Here is a 23011-nt window from a genome sequence, read left to right as displayed (position 1 = left end):
AATCTTACCAAATGATTGGGCTGACCACAACCCAATTCAAATAACCTGGAGGGTAGAAGAAAACCAAAGAAAAGATGGACTTTTAACACTCATTTAATAAAAGAAGAAGAATATACTAATAAATTGAAAGAAGAACTGAACTTCTTCTTAAAGGAAAATAATAATGATCTAACTTGAAACAAAATATATGGGACACATTAAAAGCATATATAAGAGGTATAACAATCTCTTACAATGCTATGAGAAATAAAAGAAAGTATGCCCAACAAAGTAACTTACAACAAGAAATTAAGGATTTAGAAACCCAATTACAAAAGAACCCCAAAAACCAAAGAATACAGAACCAGTTATTAACAACTAAACATAAACTAAATTTACTGGAACAAGAAAAATTGGAGATTAGTCTGAAAATGACTAAACAAATCTACTTTGAGCATGCAAACAAGCCAGGGAGATGGTTAGCCCACAAACTTAAGAAAGCGAAAGAAAAAGATTGATACACCAATTAATGGATGAGGGGGCAATATGCAAGAGGAGATAGAGAAGAAAAAGAGATCACTTCTAATTACTTTGGGAAATTATACAAAAAGAAGAAGTCTCTGAGGATAAAATAATGAAATACCTGGAGGAAGCGAATGACAAAGCAATTGGAGAGGAAGAGATAGAATTATTAAACCAAAATATAACATGGTCCGAACTGAAGTCAGCAATAGAGAAGCAAAGTAACAATAAAGCACCAGGACCAGACGGGATACCGGTAGAACTTTACAAAATTATCATAGAACAAATTGGACCACTGATGCTGGATGTATTTAATGAGGTACTGTTAGCAGCCAAGATGCCGGACTCGTGGAGGGAGCCTTAATTTCACTGATCCCGAAGGAGGACCTTGATCATAGACTTATTAATAATTATAGACCAATTTCGCTCCTGAATGCAGATTATAAATTATTCTCTTCTATAATAGCCAATAGATTAAAACAGGTTTTAAATACTTATATCCATGAAGATCAAAGCGGATTTCTCCCATTTCGACAAATTAAGAATAATTTAAGAACAGTGATAGACATTTCAGAATACTATGAAGCCCACCCAGAAAAACAATTTGCATTTATGTTCTTGGATGCTGAAAAAGCATTCGACAACTTAAGTTGGCATTTCTTAATTCAAAAATATATAATATGAATCTTGGCACCAGATTTGAAAATGTCATCACTACAATTTACCACACTCAACAGGCAAACATTCTAATAAATGGGGAACAAACTGGCCCGATAAAAATAGAAAAAGGGGTAAGACAGGGTTGCCCTCTCTCCCTCTGCTTTTCATATTCGCTCTAGAATCTCTTCTGACGTACATTAGGCAAAATTTGAGAATTAGAGGTTTGAGGATCAAATCAGAAGAATATAAAGTACAGGCTTTCGCAGATGATTTGGTTTTTTTCTGGAGGAGCCCATAGAAAAAGGACACAACTTATTAGAAGAACTAGAGCGATTTGGAGAAGTTGCGGGATTTAAAATAAACAGGGGAAAAACAAAATTAATGACTAAAAATTTAACAGGAGACCAGAATAAAGAGCTAGAGACAACAATGGGAATACAAGTGACAAAAAAATTAAATACTTAGGAATTTGGCTAACTCCACAAAGCAAATCGTTAAAAGAAAACAATTATGATAAACTTCTCCAACAAACTAAGAAAGACTTAGATTTTTGGAGCAATTTACAACTTTCCTTATTGGGCAGGATTGCTTTGATTAAGATGAATATTCTGCCAAAATTTCTATATTTATTCCAGACAATACCAATTAAACTAAATAAAATTTTTTTACGGAACTAAACAAGATAACATTGAATTTCATTTGGCAGGGAAAAAAGCTAGGATTAACGTAAAAGCCCTACAAGATTTGAAAAGCAGAGGAGGGTTAGCCTTGCCAAACTGGGAAATATATCATACGGCAGCCACCCTCCTATGGATAAAGGATTGGGTGAACCTAACCAACAAAAGAACACTAGTATTAGAAGGCCACGATATGCAGAAAGGATGGCATGCCTTTCTGTGGGAATCTGGGAAACCCAGGCAATCATATTTCCATAGGCATCTTATCAGGGACTCTTTATTAACTAATTGGAAAAAGTACGTAAAAAGATTTATTTAAAAATACCGATTTGGATATCCCCAATGGAAGCGATAGTACACCCTAATAATTTGGATATAACCAAAATGATTAAGTACGAAAATTTATTAGACCCACAAGGAAAATTGAAAACACGACAAGAACTGCAAGAGCGAGGATCTATAATTGATCAGTGGGTGTACCTACAAATTCATAGTAAATACAAACAAGACATTAAGGAATTCGGAATCTACAATAAATTACAGACCCTAGACAAAATTCTACTAGGACCAAGTAAAAAAATATATCTAAATTTTACAAATATTTATTAGAAACAGAACTAGAACAAGAAATTGTCAAGGAAATATGATTGCGTGGAGCAGAAATGTGGGTCGGAGCATTACCCTAGCAGAATGGGAAAAGATCTGGAACAGGAACATTAAGATCACAAAATCAGCAGCTTATAAAGAAAACTTATATAAAATGTTTTATAGATGGCACCTGCCCCCTTCGAGATTGGCGAAGATGCACCCCAACACGAGCCCCAAGTGTTGGAAATGTCAACACATAGAAGGTACCTTCTTTCACATGTGGTGGTCATGCAAGGAAACCCAGAAGTATTGGCAAAAAATTAGGCACTGGCTAGAGGAAATAACCATGGAACAAATTGAGTACAAACCAGAGTCCTTCCTTCTAGGAATTTTTGATAAACAAATATCCAAAAAGTCAAAGTATATTACAATCCACATCTTAACCGCGCCAGACTGGCATTTGCCCAGTGCTGGAAACTACCCTCTATCCCCACTGATCTTATGGTTATTCAGAAAATCTTACAATGCGCGAAATGGACAAACTAACACAAGCATTAAAAAATAAAGAATCTTCAACCTATTATAGCAATTGGAATCCTTTGTACATTTGGCTTAATCAAAGATAGATCACCTCTAAGAAAATTAAGGCCGAGGCCTCCGAGGCAGAGATAAAGAAAAGCACTGCCGATGATAGTCTGGAAGAAGAAAAGACCTTACAGACAGTCACAAAAATATGGTTTTATTATAAATGTTTTCTCTACTTCTGTTATCCCCACTTCCCCCCCCCCACCCTTCCCTTCCCTTTCCCTCTTTCCTCTCTCAAGCTTTCCTCTCTTTCCCTCTTGGCCCATGCCAAGACTTGTTCGTCTTTTTGTTGTATATACTTTGTAGCTGTGTTGTCGTTGACTTTTTAAAAAGTAAAACTAATAAAGTTTATTAAAAAAAAAAAAAAAACTGACCAATGTTGATAGCAGTTCTGGCAATTTGTAGTGAAAGGGAGAGCAATGAGCTGCAAGGGCAAACTTTTAAAGAGGAGTACGTTTAAATAAAAAAAGTTACTGAATGTTTTCCTTCTGTAGTTAGGATTGTTCAGTGCTAAAATCTATTTGTTATTTTTTAAAAGTAACTGTCATATAAGCTCAGTAGGGTTTCATTGAAATATGAGTGCATTTTTCTCCAGAAGGGTTCCCATTTTGTATTTTTTATGATGCCCAAACCATCTCTAATTTTGGTCATGAAAACTCCAGTTGTTTTATCCACACAAGGTTCAGGACAAGGGCACTGAATGGCATACACTGTGGAACCTGTAGCAAGCATAAGTCAAATAATAAAATACATTGAAAAGGTTGTTTTCTGTGTGCTTGCAAATATGGAGAATACTTGTTTACACAACACGGTCATTGCAGAATTTTTCTGCTTCTTGGGAATATTTTCCTTGTGGTCAGTGCTTTTATTTCAAGGACATCCCTCCCCATCTTTTTCATCAATCTTTTCAATGAACAAAGATACTCTCTGCAAGAGATATGCTAACCTTGCCTGTTAGCTGGTTTTCCATAAACAATATTTTTCATGCTGGTTCACAGAAGTCCATAGAAACAGGTTGAAGATTAGATTTTGATGGTGATCAGTAAGATAGCCAGATTTTGGTTTGGCTAGAAACTAAAGGTCTATGATAGTAAAAACAATCGTATAACCACAGCTACTACAGAACATTTTTTTTACTACACTGATAAAGCACCAAGAAAGACTAAAGAAAAAAAAGGATATTAGGAGCTGTGATAGTGCAGTAGTTAGAATACTGTCTCTTCCAACTGCCAGCAGTTTGATCCTGACAGGACTCAAAATTGACACAGCCTTCTATCCATCTGAGATTGGTAAAATGAGGACCCCGATTGTTGGCAGCAATATGCTGATTCTATAAACCACTTAGAGAGAGATGTAAAGCACTGTGAAATGGTATTGTGATGACTTGGGGCATGGCGCAAAAGCAACAAACTCACAAAAATAGGTAAAGTCCCTTTAATGCTTCCAACTTGGCTCCCAATGTCCAGTTATCCTCAGCTGAAGATCAAACTCTTCCAAAAACAGTCTACAAAGGGAAGAAATGCAGTTTGGACCCAAAGTACAGATAAATTAAAAATAAAAAACCCAACACAAACCATGCTGAAGTAATTAACATGACAGGCCAGGATAATAAATTGCAGACTTCCAAAAGATAATGAAGCACACACATTTGGGAGGATGCCAAAACCCAGATAAGCCTTGACAAAGATAATGCACGCTTTGCTTCCAGCAAGGTGCTGTGTGCAAACGTTTTTCTTATATCCTATTCTCCCAGCTGCAACTAATGAAAGGGATTAGGGCCCTTTTCTCTCCCACAAGCCACGTTGTTCCCTTCTCCATTCCTCCCCGCGTGCCCTAGGATGAAGAGGGGATGGCCCTGGGTCATCCTCTGAATGCCCAGCTGGACTGTGCCCTTCCCCCATTTCTTCCACAGCCACCGGAGCCACACTCCCACTCCCTGTCAGCTGCTCAATCTCTGCCTCAGAATTAGACTCCAACAAGGGCATGATAGGTATATTTATTTTACTTACTAACTATAGTTTTGAATTTGGATTACTTCAGAAAGAAAAATATCTGCGCTCAAGGGAAACTAATTAATGTAAGGTGTGTTAGATCATCCCTAAGTGAAGAATCTTTTTCAAATCTAATTGCTTTTTAATGCATGCTCTTGACAGCATAAATGGAGTCCACATATTAGAGATTCATTAGCATATTCCAGAGTATAAAAATTTGCTTTGATGAGAAGGACTGTGTTACAGAAACAAACCATGGAATATTGGTGAACGTGTACATTTTACTTTTCCTGCTTATTTAAAAATGCAAACTTAAAAAAGATAGTAGTCTTTTTATCAAATTCTAGTATTCATTGCACTCATATTGTAATACATTATATTATATCGTAATATGGAGTAATAGATTTTTATGTTCTTTTCAGGATGCGGCTTAAACTATCACAAGAGATGTGCATTTAAAATCCCTAACAACTGTAGTTGTGTCCGGAAGAGGCGATTATCAAATGTTTCATTAACAGGCCTTGGTAATCTCAGAACAATGTCTGCTGAACTTTCGTCTACACTTGCAGATGAAGGACTCCAGGTACAGAATGTCTAAATGTTGAGAATAATAGGCTGAGTAACAAATATATTTGAATGTGTGTTTTTTAGTGTAGATGGGCTTTTCACATGTGTGTCCCAGCATAAATGCTTTTGGGATCCCATAACAAAACTCATTGTAGAAACAGCACAATAATTTCCACAAATGTGGGTGAGGGATCTTAGTTGCTTCTTATTTCCTCAGTGTGGGAGGATTCTCCAAACTTTTGTATCAAACTGTTCTAGCAAGGTAAACATGTTTGGGATCAAAAACATTCCTTAGGTGTTTTTTTTTTTTAGGCACGTGGAACCTTCTGCTCCAATCTGCTTCCATTCTTTTCTTTTGAACTTTGAAAAGTTACAGTAGTACATTTTTGGTATTAAAGTTCAAACTGTAAATTACCCAACTATAATTTCCTAGCTTTTTAAAAATAGCAAATCTAACTTTGTATGAGCAGAATTTAATTTTTACAAAACAATTCTCTCTCTCTTTTCTTGTTGATTATGAGGGGCAGCAAGGAAAAAGAGGAAATCTATGTATTTACTTTGTTGGCAGATGAGTGCAATTGGGGGCAATTCTGAACTTGTTGATCAATTAATTTATAGAATCTGTATATATTTTATAAATGAACAATTGTGTCATGAAAATGCACATATTAAATAATTTCAGACATGTTTCAGTTTGTTACTTTTTGTTCTAAACTTTATATTTACTTTCTAAATAATATTGCTCTACATTTTCTTTTTCCCTTGTTCTGAATGTGGCCTTCATTTTCTAGATTCCTGCAAGCCCCAGTTTTGAGGTGGGTTTTTCTTTTTTTCCTCTCTTCTCTCTTTAAAGTGTCAAATCAGAACATATCAGGAATTTGGCCTTTCTAGTTTTGCTGTAAATTTCATGTAAGACTTCAGATAGATCATGATTCCTTAGTTCTGTACAACTGTAAGTTGTAATAATGCTAATGCTATGATTAAAACATATATTCTCAGTGCAGAAATGAAACATTGAGAAACTTTCCTATAATTCCAGTTGCATTATGCTGCTCTATTTTAAGAACACAGTGGAAAAGGTATATTTTTACCATGTATCAGCCAGAAATAGGGATATGGATAATGTGTTAAGGTTTCATTATGCTGTATCATAACATAGCTAATGCCCAGGAGACAAGGCTTATAATGGAAAATATTGATATTTTAAGAGGTGGTACATTGCAGCCTAATTCATCAAAAACTTTCATTTTCATTGTCAGATATTATTTTATGTACGCATTTATCAAATTGAAACAAAACTTGTTTCAATATAGAAAAGTGGCTTATACCTCTAGTGCTTGGAGAAAGGGGTTTAAAATATTATGCCCTTTTAGCTGAAAGGAGAGAAAAATGCTTTTGTGATTAATGGGTTTGGAGACTGGGATAGTTTATGGAAAGAAGGAAATTATGATGTAACTTTAGAGAGAGAGAACAAAATTTAAATGTATCTATAACTGTTCTCAAGAAAATTGGAAGCCACTACTATATAATATTTTTCTTTCTTTTTCTATTTTCTTTTTTAGCCTTTTATTGTTTTCTTTATTTTCCTTTATTTTTTTACTTCGTTAAAAAATTCTTTAATAAAAATTAGTTTTAAAAAGTTTAAAGGAAGAAAATGCAATGCAAGCAAAAGAGAGAGAGAGAGAGAGAGAGAGAGAGAGAGAAGAAGCCCCGTGCTAAAAAGGTTAAAATGCTTTGGGCATTAGAGGTTTTGCAAACAAATAGGATCAGTGGCAGTAAACAGAAAGCATCTAAATTTGAAAGTAGATGTACTGACAGAGATAGAAATTTGGAGAAAACTGTTTGGGAAGTTTTGGGGTTTCAAATGATACTTCAGCTTTGATATCTTGAAACAAAACAAAAATATACTATACTATACGTAGTGTATATAAATATACTATGTCAAACTTTCTCTCATACACAGAGTCACCTCTCTCTCTCTCTCTCTCTCTCTCTCTCTCTCTCTCTTTGTGTGTGTATTTACTGAAATCCTTTGTATACCTTCATGAAATGTGGTTACTCACTCATTAACAAAACGAAAATTCCAAGGAACAAAACCACATAATTCAAATAGTTAGCAAATAAAAGAGGACTCTATAAGGTATTATTTTAAAACATTACTTTGAAACCCCAAGGAACGAGAAGAGTTTGTTATGGCTCCAAAAAGAACACTCTGTTTATGCCAAGCATGTTTTCTCAGAGGTGGGTGAAGCTGCCATGACCCAAAAGGTTGCTTGTTAGCTCTCTATTGTTTCATTTTAAACAAGAAGACAACAGAAAAGAACAGAGTTCAGAGCCAATGGTGTGTATATGGTGATGAGACAGTTTCAAACATTTAGGTTTCAAGACATTAGGTCAAGGATGGATCTACTGCTTAACAATACTTTTTTTAAGGTTTCATTTCTAGGTGGCGGGGGGGGCGGGAGGAGCAAAATTAAAAATTGCCAGTTTGCATTATGGCACTGATCTGAGTGCTTTGGGAGCCAAAAAGTGGGGATGAGAAGGTCACAGGTGGCTCAGAGGACTAAGGCCGCCTATTTGGATTTAGTAGCTTCCACCAATTTTATTCCTTTTGTGGCAGACAATCCTATATTTGGAAGTTGAAGATCTATGGATATTTTTGTTTTCAACTTCGGTTATAGTTGGCCAAAGCTGAACTGCTGCATAGTGAAGTTTTGCTGCTGAAAGGGTATTTTAGATTTAATCATTTTTTTTCTGAAACATTTGGCAATGTGGCACTTGTAATGCCTCCCCCATAGTATTTGCAAAAGGTTCTTGTAGTATTTCAAGGATATTATTTCTCAGACTCAGTATACTTGCTGCAAATTAATTGGAGCATTTTTCTTATTGCCTGACAAACAGCTGGCTTCTGTAGTTTCCATAGTGTAATCTGAGCAATTGTTTCCTGGTCAGAATCCAAGCTTCCCGAGTCAGGAATTCTGGCTAGCTATTCGGGGAGGCGGGGCCAAAGAAAACTAGCTAACTAAAATATACTGGATAAAAGAAATCCCCTATGCTTTTGATACAAGAAACCTGAGTTTTAGCAGATATGTCTACAATATAATATAATTTTGTGTTGAAAACTTTAGACCTAGTGCTACCTTTCATGCTAACGAAACATTCCTAGCTCACTAATTGTATTTCATTTTTGGGAAATTGTGCTTGTTCCCTGCAGAAAAAGAAGATTGATTTATAACAGTAGGGATGTATATATAACATTTGGGCTCTGTGCTGATTTGGGTTCAAATACAAAATGTATTATATTGAATACATGAATCTATCACCTGTGTGCAGCTCCTTATGAACATAAGGACTCCTGTATGCCCTGAATCACCTTTTTACTTTACACTGTTCTTTATTTATTATTTCTGACTGTAGATTCCTAGAGTTTCAGGGGATGAAAGAATGTTGGCAGTCTTTGACATATGACAATTGAGCTCAAAAGTTTTGTTTGCCCCATGTTGAGAACTTTCTTAAGACCACAGTTGTTTAGTGAATCTTGCTCTTCCATTGACTTTGCTTGTCAGAAGGTCACAAAAGGTGATCACAGGACCCTGGGACATTGTAGTCATCATAAATATGAACCAGTTGTCAAGCATCTGGATTTTGATCACATGACTATGGGGATGCTGCAACAGTCATAAGTATGAAAAATGGTCAAAAGTCACTTTTTTCAGTGCTGCCATAACTTTGAAAGGTCTTTAAATGAATGGTTGTAAGTCAAGGACTACCTGTAGAAAGAATTAAGGCATCTATTTACTTTCTTATGGGACACAATTCTTTAACCTTTAGTTCCAGTTTTAGGGCTTCTATTGTCTGCTTTTCATTAATAGAAAATATTGGCAGGGAATATTCTAGAACTGCCTCATATATGTTTCTCAGTCACTTGAGTGTGAATCTTCTTAAATGACATAGGAAGCAGTGCATATTACACATTAACTACGTTGGACTGAACTGTCCCAATATATAAGGATACATTCAGAAACTATTCTAAATATTTCTTATTGATTAAGCAAACTGATTAATTAAATACAATGCAGAAATTATATATATATATATTTATATTTATATTTATATTTATATTTATATTTATATTTATATTATTCAGCTTTGTTCGGGTATTTTCCCACGTCATTATAGTTGTGCTTTTAAAGTTGTAGCAATGTTTTGGCAGAATCTCATCTGCCATCATCAGGCTTCTGTATTGTGTTCGTCTGTGAGTCAAGCTTTCACAGTGGCCAATTCGTCTATACAGAAGCCTGATGATGGCAGATGAGATTCTGCCGAAACGTTGTTACAAGTTTAAAAGCACAACTATAATGATGTGGGAATATACTCAAGAAAGCTGAATACCATACATATAAATACCTGCGAAAACTTAAGAAATTTTATATATATATATATATATATATATATATATATATATATATATATATATATGGATGGATCTTTGGTTGTTCGGGTTTTCTCCCGCGTAAGATTCAAGTATCTAGGCAAGCGTTTCGATGAAGTCTCATTCATCATCTTCAGGCTTCTGTCTCCGGCTCTGTGTTTCTCAGAGTAATGTGAGATTGCAGCTGCTTCCTCCTTTTAACTGCCAGTGGGGTGGGACTTGATTGGGTGGGGGCTTGGCTGTGTTCTGATTGGGTGGGGTGTGTTCTCATTGGTAGGGGTTTGGCTGTGTTCTGATTGGTTGGGGGTTAGCCGTGTTCTGATTGGTTGGAGGCGTGTTCTGTTCAGGTGGGGGCTTGGTTGTGCTCAGGTTAGTCTTAGTTGCTGGGGATTTGAGCTGGAGAGTTGTGATCTGGCTGTTTGGCTTCTAGTTCGTGGTCCTGCTGCATCTTCATAGTGGGTGTCGGTTTGCTTCATGTATGGCTCAGAGGGGTTTGAAGTAGGTAGTGATGCAGCTGCAGTGCAGCTTCTGGTCCATGGTCGTTTCTCATTTTCTGAATGGGTGGGAGTCTGTTTTCTACATGGAAGTGTGGTGGTGGCATCTTGTGTGGCTCTTATGGGTGTGGGTCCGGTGTCCTTCTTCATGTTAGGTATTCGTCTGTTCATGAGGGCGGGTAACCAAGCCCCCACCTGAACAGAACACGCCTCCAACCAATCAGAACACGGCTAACCCCCCAACCAATCAGAACACAGCCAAACCCCCTACCAATGAGAACACACCCCCACCCAATCAGAACACAGCCAAGCCCCCACCCAATCAAGTCCCACCCTCACTGGCAGTTAAAAGGAGGAAGCAGCTGCAATCTCACATTACTCTGAGAAACACAGAGCCGGAGACAGAAGCCTGAAGATGATGAATGAGACTTCATCGAAACGTTGCCTAGATACTTCAAATCTTACGCGGGAGAAAACCCGAACAACCAAAGATCCACATACAAATACCCGCGAGAACCTCAGAAAACAAATATATATATATATATATATATATGGATCTTTGGTTGTTCGGGTTTTCTCCCGCGTAAGATTCGAAGTATCTAGGCAACGTTTCGATGAAGTCTCATTCATCATCTTCAGGCTTCTGTCTCTGGCTCTGTGCTTCTCAGAGTAATGTGAGATTGCAGCTGCTTCCTCCTTTTAACTGCCAGTGGGGTGGGACTTGATTGGGTGGGGGCTTGCCTGTGTTCTGATTGGGTGGGGGTGTGTTCTCATTGGTAGGGGGTTTGGTTGTGTTCTGATTGGTTGGGGGTTAGCCGTGTTCTGATTGGTTGGAGGCGTGTTCTGTTCAGGTGGGGGCTTGGTTGTGCTCCAGTTAGTATTAGTTGCTGGGGGATTTGAGCTGGTGAGTTGTGATCTTGCTGTTTGGCTTCTAGTTCGTGGTCCTGCTGCATCTTCATAGTGGGTGTTGGTTTGCTTCATGTATGGCTCGGAGGGGTTTGAAGTGGGTAGTGATGCAGCTGTAGTGCAGCTTCTGGTCCATGGTCGTGTCTCAGATCAATTCCGTAGCCAAGACACTCATCTCCAGAACAAAATGCTTAGCCGATGAACAACACCAAAAAACCGAACTACACACTCTCACCAACGTACTTACAGCCAATGGATTCCAAAGAAAGAAGATTACCCACCTAATCCAAAAAGAAACCCCAACCAAAATCCAAGACAGAGAACAGGAAAACAGCAAAGCCCTCCTCCCATATATAAAAGGCACTACAGACAAAATTAGCAAGATCCTCCAAAAACACAACATCAAAACAGCATTCTGCACAAACAGAAAAATATCCACCATCCTAAGAAACCCCAAAGACAAAATCAATTAGAAAACCAAGGAGTATACGAAATCCCCTGCACTGCCTGCCCTACCACATACATTGGACAAACTAACAGAAGAATAAATGCACGCATTGAAGAACATAAGAACTCAATCAAAAAAGAAGAAACGACCTCTTCTCTGGTCCAACACCTCAAAGCCACAGGACATGAAATTGATTTTAAAAATACCAGAACTATCGCCAAAACCGAACACTTCAACAGCAGAATAATCAGAGAAGCCATAGAGATAGAAAACGCCCACACAGCATGAACAAACGAGATGACACCTCCCGCCTTCCAGCCATTTGGAAACCCTCCCTCATGAACAGACGAGTACCTAACATGAAGAAGGACACCAGACCCACACCCATGAGAGCCACACAAGATGCCACCACCACACTTCCATGTAGAAAACAGACTCCCACCCACTCAGAAGATGAGACACGACCATGGACCAGAAGCTGCACGGCAGCTGCATCACTACCCACTTCAAACCCCTCCGAGCCATACATGAAGCAAACCGACACCCACTATGAAGATGCAGCAGGACCACGAACTAGAAGCCAAACAGCAAGATCACAACTCACCAGCTCAAATCCCCCAGCAACTAATACTAACCGGAGCACAACCAAGCCCCCACCTGAACAGAACACGCCTCCAACCAATCAGAACACGGCTAACTCCCCAACCAATCAGAACACAACCAAACCCCCTACCAATGAGAACACACCCCCACCCAATCAGAACACAGCCAAGCCCCCACCCAATCAAGTCCCACCCCACTGGCAGTTAAAAGGAGGAAGCAGCTGCAATCTCACATTACTCTGAGAAGCACAGAGCCAGAGACAGAAGCCTGAAGATGATGAATGAGACTTCATCGAAACGTTGCCTAGATACTTGAATCTTACGCGGGAGAAAACCCGAACAACCAAAGATCCACATATAAATACCCTGAGAACCTCAGAAAAAAAATATATATATATATATATATATATATATATATATATATGTGTGTGTGTGTGTGTGTGTGTGTGTGTATGTATATGTGTGTGTGTGTATGTATATGTGTATGTATGTGTATGTATAACAAATATCTCTATCTCTATCTATCTATCTATCTATCTATCTATCTATCTATCTATCTATGGTAGAAATGGACATGTTTGAAGTTTAAGTCTGTTTTTGTTTTCAACTTATCTGGTCAGTTCCAAGCAATGACTTAAGAATATAATTGTTCTGTATTTAAAAGTATGCAGTGTTCTTATGGATGTATTCTACAATATCACGCACACACACACACACACAAACACACACACACACTCATATTTACTATATAATATGCTGGAGAACTAATTGGATTAAAAATTAATTGTATTGCTAAAATTGAACATAGGTTCATTTGGTCAAGTGTAGAATTTTTCATGTCCAGAAATCTCAATTGATAATCTATTTCTGATATTTTTGGGGGCTGCTTCACTATAAATGCTTTATGGGTAAGGGAGAAAATACAAAAAGGAATTCCTGTAAGGAGCCTGAGAGACTAGAGTATTGGTTTAAGCTCTTTTTTTAAAAACACACACACACACACACACACCTTCCATACTAAAATGACTTTATGTATCTTATCGACCTATTGTAGCAGAAATCACCACCTGATTTTTTACTTGGAAGAGAGAAGAGGTTGAATTCACAATCACACATTGGACGACCTATTCAGCTTGACAAGATTTTACTTTCCAAGGTTAAAGTGCCTCATACTTTTGTCATTCACTCATATACAAGGCCAACAGTTTGTCAGTACTGCAAGAAGTTACTTAAAGGACTTTTTAGACAAGGCTTACAGTGCAAAGGTAAGCAATTTAGAACTGAAAGCATGATAATAATGCATCTGTTTTAAATTTTTTTAAAACATTTTAATATTTAATTTGTTGCTATTGAGTCCTGAGTTATATGCTGATATTTTTCTGAACTGATAGGATACAGACAACAGTATGTCAGCTTGAAAGATAGTATGTATTTTGGAGAACAAAATCTTAATTCATTTGTTTGCAGCTGTGCTAAACTATACAACTGTTCTTATCATTAGCTTGGAATACCAGAGCTTACATTAGATATCTCCAATGTCTCTCCCAATTATTATACTCTAATGCAGTGTTTTTCAACTTTGATGGCATGGTATGAGATATGACAATGGGTAAATTTTGCCCATGAGCTGTGCCATGGCATAGTGGTTCAAATGCAGTGTTGCAGGCTGACTCTGCTGACTGCTAGCAGTTTGATTCTGACAGGGCTCAAAGTTGACTCAGCCTTCCATCCTTCTGAAGTTGGTAAAATGAGGACCTGGATTGTTGGGGCAATATGCTGACTCTGTAAACCACTCAGAGAGTGCTGTAAAGCTCTATGACGTGCTATATAAATCTAAGTGCTATTGCTATTTGGAAGTACAGTATAGTTTAATGTTGCGCACTACATGTGCAAACCAGATTTAGCCTTTCAGGCAACTCATTACAAAATGTGTGATTATGGAATTTTTTTTTCTACAATTGATGATTTAGTGTATTATACAGTGAATAGGTGTGAATTTTTGAACAAGTTTTCAGAAATATGTTACTGAAAGATAGTTAGCTATTTTAACTTCCATTCTTGAATGTGTCCCTGAATGTATGTCTGTTGCTTATGAAACGTTCATATGCTGTAGAGGAGTCACGAATAAGATTTCTCGTAATTAGACTGAAATTCTACTCTGTCTGTCATAGCAACTTTCTGTAACAGTGTAGAAAAATTGAAATAAAGGATACAAAATATTAAAGGATTATTATTATGATGCAAAAGTATGCTACAAATATACAAATAGAATTCAGATGTTCTTAGTGCAGGATTCTTGCTGGGATTCAAATATAGCAAAGCTTTCTTAGGAGGTAAAATGTCATACATCATTTGGATCTACTTTATCACTGCCTTCTTAAAATAGGCTTACAGTATATTTTATATGATCCTATGCTGTGGAACAGTCACTTGATTGAACTGCATGGAATAGCTGGCAGGGAAGTAATTCCAGGAAGAGGAGAAAATAACTGGAATTCATTTCAGCTTTTTCACATAGCATCAAACCTTGGTTTGCTTGAATTGAGATTTGCTGTCTAAGTCAAGAACCACTGTCTCATATCCAGCTTTAACCAGGTTCTTTGTATCTGAAACTGTCACATTATAATCAAGCAATTTGTGCAAATTATGCATCTTTTCTTTAAAAAGATTGTAGATTCAACTGTCACAAACGTTGTGCACCAAAAGTACCGAATAATTGCCTTGGAGAAGTGGCCATTAATGGAGGTAAGTTGCATCAAAGATATTAGTATTCTGTACCCTAAAAACTATTTAAAAAACAGCAGTTATTTATTAGTGAGATGAAGAAAAAAACAGATGTAAAAAAGATGTTGAGACTCTAGAAAGAGTGCAGAGAAGAGCAACAAAGATGATTAGGGGACTGGAGGCTAAAACATATAAAGAACAGTTGCTGGAATTGGGTATGTCTAGTTTAATGAAAAGAAGGACTAGTGACCTGATAGCAGTGTTCCAATACTTTAGGGGTCACCACAAAGAAGAGGGAGTCAACCCATTTTCCAAAGCACCTGAAGGCAGAACAAGAAGCAAAGAAAGGAAACTAGTCAAGGACAGAAGCAACCTAGAACTAAGGAGAAATTTCCTGACAGTTAGAACAATTAATCAGTGGAACAACTTGCCTCCAGAAGTTGTGAATGCTCCAACACTGGAAGTTTTTAAGAAGAGATTGGAGAACCATTTGTCTGAAATGGTATAGGTAGTGATGGCTAACCTTTTTGGCACCAAGTGTCCAAAACACATGCACATGCACCCCCAAAATGCAATGCATGCCCATGCCCCGTGCATGTACCCATTCCCTTGCACATGCACATGTGACCCCCTGCACCCCCGCACATGCGTGTCTGACCTCCATAACCCCTGTGCATGCACACCTTATCCCACACATGCACCCCACCCCTTCACATGCGGCCCAGCCTTGTGCATGCACCTTATCCCCACTCAACTGATCAATGTTGTCTTTATAACATACTTTTTTCAGTAGTGCAGACTTTCAGTATTTAGAAGCAACCTTTTCTGTGAAGAATCTCCCCCAAATGAATCAATTTGTAGGCAAACCTTATTTTCCTCTGTAATTGTTATGCCTGCCAAAGGAGAATGACTTTCAGGAAATTGCATGAGGATGTTTGCCATCCTTAAGCAATCAGCCAAGGATTCGAAAAAAGTTTATTGAAAATTCATTCCAGAGAGAGGCAAGATTACAGTACTGGTACTTACAGTATTATTAAAATACTGTATTATAAAGATAATTAAGGGAACAATTTCTTTCTGGCACAAAACATGTAAACTTACAGAAAAAGATACTAGAGGAATGGCCGATTCCCCTAGTGCATTTTCAATATTGAATAAAGCTAAAAAGAAAATGCTTAGAAAATAAATATATAAGACACTATATGATAAAGATTTGAGTTTTATAGGTTGCCATTGATTTGATAAAATATTTGTTGTAATCTGTGGATATTTTTATATATTTACAGGCTTAGCTCTATTTTATTCATTGTGGGCTACAGCAAAATGCTAAAATGTTGTTTAATTTTGTCAATAGTTCTACTAATCATCATTTACTCCCATCTCCTTAATAACACCTGGTGATCTGCTACTTCACCAATGTCTTTGTCTTTATTTTTTATAATTTCTTTCCCTCTTCTCCTTTCTTCAACAGTTTCTGTCAAGATTTTGGCTTAATCTAGTTTTGTAATTTATACAATTAGATAAACTGAGATTAAAAACTTGTTATATCTATCTACATGACATGCTATTTATTATTCATACTTTCCCCTCACTCGTGTTGTTTTCACCTATATGCATCTGATTATAGCAGATGGAAGCCAATATTAGCCTATCTTAAAAAGCTAAAAAAAAATGAGAGATGTATAAGAAAATACAGGGTGTCATATTAGGCAGAGAAGTTGAAAAATATCATTGAAGGCAGTCAATGTCCTTGACCATGACAAACTATTTCTATATTGTTGCCAAAAACAATACATTTGTGTCCATGGAATAATTTATCTTTACCTTATATTCATCAGGCTTTTTCATCCCACAGATAAAATGGATCAATACATATGCCTACATTGTATATAAAAGTTGTGCTGTTTCTTGCTTATTAATAGGAAAAATGCTTTGCATTGGCTAATATGCTAATATATGGTCACAAATACAATATAGTATTTTTGCAGAAGTTAAAGAATATTCTTGATGTAATTTCACTACTGATTTTCTACATTTATTTTAGACATAACGGTAGATATACTGTTTAGATATAACATTCTGTTCAACTAGCTTCATCCAATGACTAAATTTGTATTCACCAATGAGCCAGGGAGTTTTATTCTTCCTTCCCTCAACTACAAAATCTGCTCCAAATATAAAAAGCCCTCCAAAGCAGTTTTAGAGACTTGAAGATGAGATAAGGTTTACTTATGTAATGTGGAATAATGTTGCCAATTCAGCTTGAACTATTTTTCGGACTGCTATAACAATGTAGTTTTTTAAAACATTCCAGACTTGCTTAGCCCTGGAACGGAGACTGATATAGTGATGGAAGAGGGAAGTGATGACAATGACAGTGAAAGAAACAGTGGCCTCTTAGATGAAATGGAAGATTCCATGGTGGCTGATACTGAGATGGTGAATCCAGGTGACAGTGGAGACATGCAGGACATTGATCTTGACCATGATGAGAGTAACAGAATGATCAGGTAAGTTTAGCTTAGTGAGAGATCAGTTTGATCTAGTGGCTGTGACACCAGGCTGGATAGCTGGAGACTGAGTCCTAGTCCTGTCTTAGCCATGAAAGCCAGCTGGGTGACCTTGGACCAATCACACTTTCTCAGGCCAACTCACCTTACAGGGTGGTTGTGGGGAAAATAGGAGGAGGAAGGTCTGTTGGATGTGTTTGCCACCTTGAGGTTCTTGGTTCTTTTTTTCCAAGTAATATCATACTGAGATCAAATGATATGTGTCTAAATTCCATTTTAGTTTTATTGTAATATAATTTTAATGTTCTATTTAATTGAATGTGTCATTTAGATATAAGGTAAATTATGTATGATCTAGATCCAGGGTGTCAAACTAGTGGCCCATAGGCTGGATGCGTCATGCGCAGGCCACGCCCACTCCAGTTCTGGAAATGGGGAAGACCTTGCAAAATGTTATGTGACAGCAACGGTGATGCTGCAAGTTTGATACCCGTGATCTAGACCAATCAACTCAATTAGATCATACAAAACAGGTAGCAATGTAGCTCCTTTTAAAACCTTCTAGTGACACGTCTATATTGGGGTGGCTATGTAAGTTCATAAATATAACAAATGAATGTGATTCTAGATATTATTATGCTGCAATAAATAGCTGTTCAGAATTACATGAGTTGAACAAATAACCCTTCAAATTGTCTCTCTTTGAAAGTTTCATTCAAATAATGTTATTCAGTTTGCTGTTCTTTTTTTTTTCAAGCCCTTCAACAAGCAATAATATCCCATTAATGAGAGTGGTACAATCTGTCAAACATGCAAAAAGGAGAAGTAGTACAGTAATAAAAGAAGGATGGATGGTTCACTACACAAGCAAAGACAGTTTGGTAAGGAAGTAATTAGCTGAACCTATTCATTTATTTAACACTGAAATAAAGAACATTCAGGGTACTTTGCAGAAGTCTTTCATTGTTCATGATTACATTGTGTATGCTGCAGTTTAATTTCCATGTATACAAAGTGCTTCAAGAGTCACACAAAAAGCAAACCTGGGATGGTGTTCAGAGAACTTAGGTAGTGTACAAAGGGACACTCAGGTGTTCCCACAAAATAGTTTTCCTATTATATGTATTGGAATAACATCTATTTTTTTCTAAGCTGTAACATTTCATTTCAGTGTTGGTTATAAAGGTACTAGCTCTATTCCCGTGCTTCACTATGAAACTGTGTGATTGGGCTTAAATAAGGGGGAAAATTGTACCTCTGCCTACCAGCATCCATTGGTATTCATCTGGCTAGTGTTCTGTCAGTGTGTGAGAGTTGAGGGCTGTTTGGAAACTGAAACATGGAAACTGAAACAGTATTTGCTGTGTGAGCAAGAAGGAGACAGCAAGGAGCCTGGATGTGGCTTAGCTCAACTGTTCTGTAATAAAGCTGGTTGCTGCTATGAAACTGAAACTCCTTAGCATCAGACTGTATTAATAATAATATGTGAAATACGTATGCTCTGATGGTCATTTCAAAAAATCCTTACTTAGTGAGCATCTAGAAGCCAAGAGGAACATACATGCCAAATTTCAAGTTTGTAGGCTTTATGGTTCTGGAGATTGTGTGATGATGCGTGAGTGGTATTTCGCTTTTATATAGAGATTGAGTAAACTTTTTTCATTGATATCTATAAAAATAGATATTTTCCACCACATATTTCATGGTTACTTTCCATTAGCTTATGTTGGTTAGTATGAAGTCAAGAATAGGAACCCACAACTTCCAGGCCACAGCCTAGTACCAGACCACGCCCTGTTGGGGACCGGACCATGCAAGCAGTGGATGAGTGCATGAAGCTGTATTTGTGCAAATGGGATAAACACGAAACCATTCCCACTCCTCCCCTACTGCCACCGGCGATGTACAGAACCAGAAAAGTTGGGTACCGCTGGTCAAGAACATCTTGATTACCTGATGCAGTGTCATTTGATAGGTCCCAGTTTCTTGCTTTGAACAGTGCCTCGTGTATAATTGGAAAACAATATATAAATTTAATAAATAAATTAATAAATATCCTTTTTCTAACACACATAATTTCAGATATAATACCACTTTTGACTCAAAATGTTGTATGTTAATCAGTCTGTTTCTGATCTATTAACATGGAATGATAAATAGAAACTTTGTACAGTATAAACTTTGCCAAGCAAAATATTATTTTATTGATATATATTTATTTTATTGATAGATATTTATAAGAGAAGGGAAAGACACATTTGACAAATGTTACCCAGTGGAAAATGCAATCTTCAGAGAATAACATAACAAAACATATAAGGAAATTGGATTTAACACATTACTTTTAGGCAATATAAAATGATGCTCTGAAGCACTTCTCTGTATTAACTACAAACCATTTATTTGTCTAAATCTGCATTATTGCATTATTTCATTTCATTTCATTATAGCTGTGTTCTTTACTATTAAAGTATTTTAATTTTCTACTTCCATACAGAGGAAGCGGCATTACTGGAGATTGGACAGCAAATGTATCACTTTGTTTCAAAATGAAACTGAAAGCAAATATTACAAGGTAAAAATGGTTTCAAGTTTAAGACAAAGTTTAATTACATACTTACCAGTACTTATCTGGGCTTGGATGCTGCCTGATTCTCATTGGCTCTGGAAGGGCACATCATAAAAAAATTCAGCCTAATAACATTACTGAGAGTTGTCTTCTGAAGTAGATTATCTACAGTAGTTGCTAGGAATGGGGAAGGCCCTTTTCTCTTTCACATGTAACAAACTTGGCTTACTTTTACCATCAGTACAGAGATTGGGGAAAATCAGACTACAGCTCTAGTGTGAATCTGAGCAAGAAAGAAGTTTTTTTTAAAATATAGTGTGGAAATTGTGGGTTTCCAAACCTTGAATTAAACTTGATCTTACCAAGTTTCTCCAGTGTTTTTAGTAAGCCTGTGCAAATTATCTGATGAGCCTTCACTGATGAATTAAACATCCCTCTAGATCTGCTTCTCAAAGCCATGAAGCAGCTGCAGCTGCTTTTAAAGCTCAGATCAACTGGTTCCAGGTCCTCCTGAGATCTTTTGGACATGCATTTGCATGCCCAGAAGACATTTCCAGTGGGGTAGTTAGCAAATCAGCTCATCAAATGATTTGTAAAAACCTAATGTCTAATACATTACTATTGATGCCAACATTTATCATTTAATTACTAAACATAATTATAATATTTAAACCGGCAGATGCCATGAAAAATGTAGGAGGTAATATTTAAACCTAACCCTTCTCTGAGCTTTTTTTTCCAAGAAGAAAGGGTAAAGAAAGCTCTCTGTAATTATCTTTTCAGTTATTCTAATATGAACCATGATTTTGGCTAAAAGTACTGTCTGGATTCTAGCAGAATATTTGTGAGTCCCTCTGTGAGGGAGATGGGTAGTTTAAAAATGTGATAAATAAATGAATAAAGTAAAAAAAAAACTTTAGGATATGTAGATTGTGAGGAACAAGGTGTGTGTGTTTGAGGTATGATTGAGCTGTTGCTATTTAGAACAGGATTTTGCAAACTGTGAGGTATATCTCCCACAGGGAGATATAGACCATGTCCAGAAGAGGTGTGAAGAATCTCTTATCTGTCTATTGTTAGAATAAATCTATAGGGCAGGGTGACCTAGAGGTTAAGATACTGGCTTGTTGGCAGTTCCAGATTCAGGTACCTCATAACAAGATAAGTTCCCGTTCTTGCCCCAACTCCTGCATGCAAAGCACTCAAATAAAAGCTGATAAATAGGTACCATTTCGGTGGGAAGGTTATAGTGTACTGTGTACCTCAGCAGACATGCTGACCATGTGACCATGGAAATATCTTCAGACAACATTGGCTTCCTTAGCTAAGAAATGGAAATAAGCACTTCCCCCTAGAGGACAGGGAACATTTACTTTTTACTTTTACCTTACCATAATCTATCTTTCCCAAAGTTTCATTGTATTGTTTTCATTTTTCATTTGTGCTCACTTTGTATTTGAATTTTTAAAGGAAATGTGACATTAAGATTCAGGGGAGCTATCTTGGCAAACAGTTTAGGAACTCCTGATTTAGAAGTTAGTTTGCTAGAAAGAAGATAAGTTTAAGTTCTTGATTCTCAAAGTATGACCTGTAAAGAACATTTAGCTTCCTCCCCAGGTGGAGTGCCAAGATGCAAGGACCAGAAGATCATAGAAGAGATAGAACTTCATGAGCTGAGAACTGGATTTCACTAAGTTCTCAAAAGTTGGGAACAAATCAGTATTTAGATATATAAAATAAGCAGAACACAGTCCTGCAAGAAATAAACAAACTTTGGAAAATAAGTCTTGGAATAACATGAATAACTGTTCTTCACAGGAAATTCCATTGTCTGAAATACTATCCCTGGAACCTGCAAAAAATTTCAGTTTTTTACCACAAGAAGCAAATCCCCACTGCTTTGAAATAATGACAGCTAATGTGGTTTATTATGTTGGGGAAAACATTGAAAACCTACCAAGTCCTTCAGTTAATAACAGCGTACTCACAAATGGTTGTGGCCCAGATGTGGCAAGAATGTGGGAGATGGCAATCCAGCATGCCCTGATGCCTGTCATTCCCAAAGGAGCATCCACTGGTTCAGGACCAAGTTTGCACAGTAAGTCTGAGGTCTCTGACCTCTATTCATGTATAACACAGAAACATCCCAGACCAGTTAAAGGCTCAGTTGATATCTCCACAACACTAAAGCATCTCATAACAACAAGAGACATTTATTAGAAACAGTTTGCTGGGTAGTGAACTAATGTTTAAACAGTATAGTGGATACATGAGTGCAAAGAATGAAATGAATTTCTGCATTTTACCTCAGCAGTTAAGTCCATACCAGAAGCAGAAGTTTAAGTCAGTGTGCTATCAGGTAAGTAAAGGCAGAAGGCAGAGCACAGAGTCAGAAAAAATCTAAATATATTTTCATTACAATTTAATTCTAATTTAATTTGGTTATATAGAAGTGATATATTATTCCTTCCTCTTATTTCTGTTTTCTTCTTTGCATGTGGCAAGTTCTCACAAATGCATATATGACTACTGTAATATTCTTTTATTTGATATTATATGTTGTAAAATAATGATGGGATCTTTTCTTTCTAGGAAATATATCCATAAGTATTTCTGTATCCAATTGCGAGGTCCAAGAAAATGTGGTAATTATTTTCATATTTTATTGTGGCAGTATGATTTCCCCCCCTTCTTTACTTACATTTAAGAATAGTTAAACAAATGAAATTCTCAAATAAAATCTAATTCCATTCATGG

At 36.9% G+C, this 23011-nt stretch overlaps 1 protein-coding gene across 2 annotated transcripts in view; it reads left to right on the top strand.

The window, feature by feature from the left end:
* Positions 1–23011, top strand: part of PRKD1 (protein kinase D1) — a 111881-nt gene that overhangs the window by 74884 nt on the left and 13986 nt on the right. Inside the window, exons 4-12 of one of the 2 annotated variants that reach the window (XM_087921852.1) lie at positions 5425–5585; positions 6361–6384; positions 13509–13716; positions 15119–15196; positions 17490–17685; positions 18443–18566; positions 20183–20260; positions 22073–22352; positions 22847–22899. In XM_087921852.1, coding sequence (XP_087777978.1) covers positions 5425–5585; positions 6361–6384; positions 13509–13716; positions 15119–15196; positions 17490–17685; positions 18443–18566; positions 20183–20260; positions 22073–22352; positions 22847–22899 — 1202 coding nt within the window. Of the gene's footprint in view, positions 1–5424; positions 5586–6360; positions 6385–13505; positions 13717–15118; positions 15197–17489; positions 17686–18442; positions 18567–20182; positions 20261–22072; positions 22353–22846; positions 22900–23011 lie in introns of both variants that reach the window. The other variant, XM_026710697.2, reaches the window with a different exon arrangement.

This window comes from Pseudonaja textilis, chromosome 1, assembly GCF_049901715.1.
Source record: "Pseudonaja textilis isolate UNSWEBS1 chromosome 1, rPseTex1.2, whole genome shotgun sequence".
Taxonomy (NCBI): Eukaryota; Metazoa; Chordata; class Lepidosauria; order Squamata; family Elapidae; genus Pseudonaja; species Pseudonaja textilis.
The sequence above is the reverse complement of the archived record's forward strand: the minus strand, read 5'-3'. Positions and strand labels throughout refer to the sequence as shown.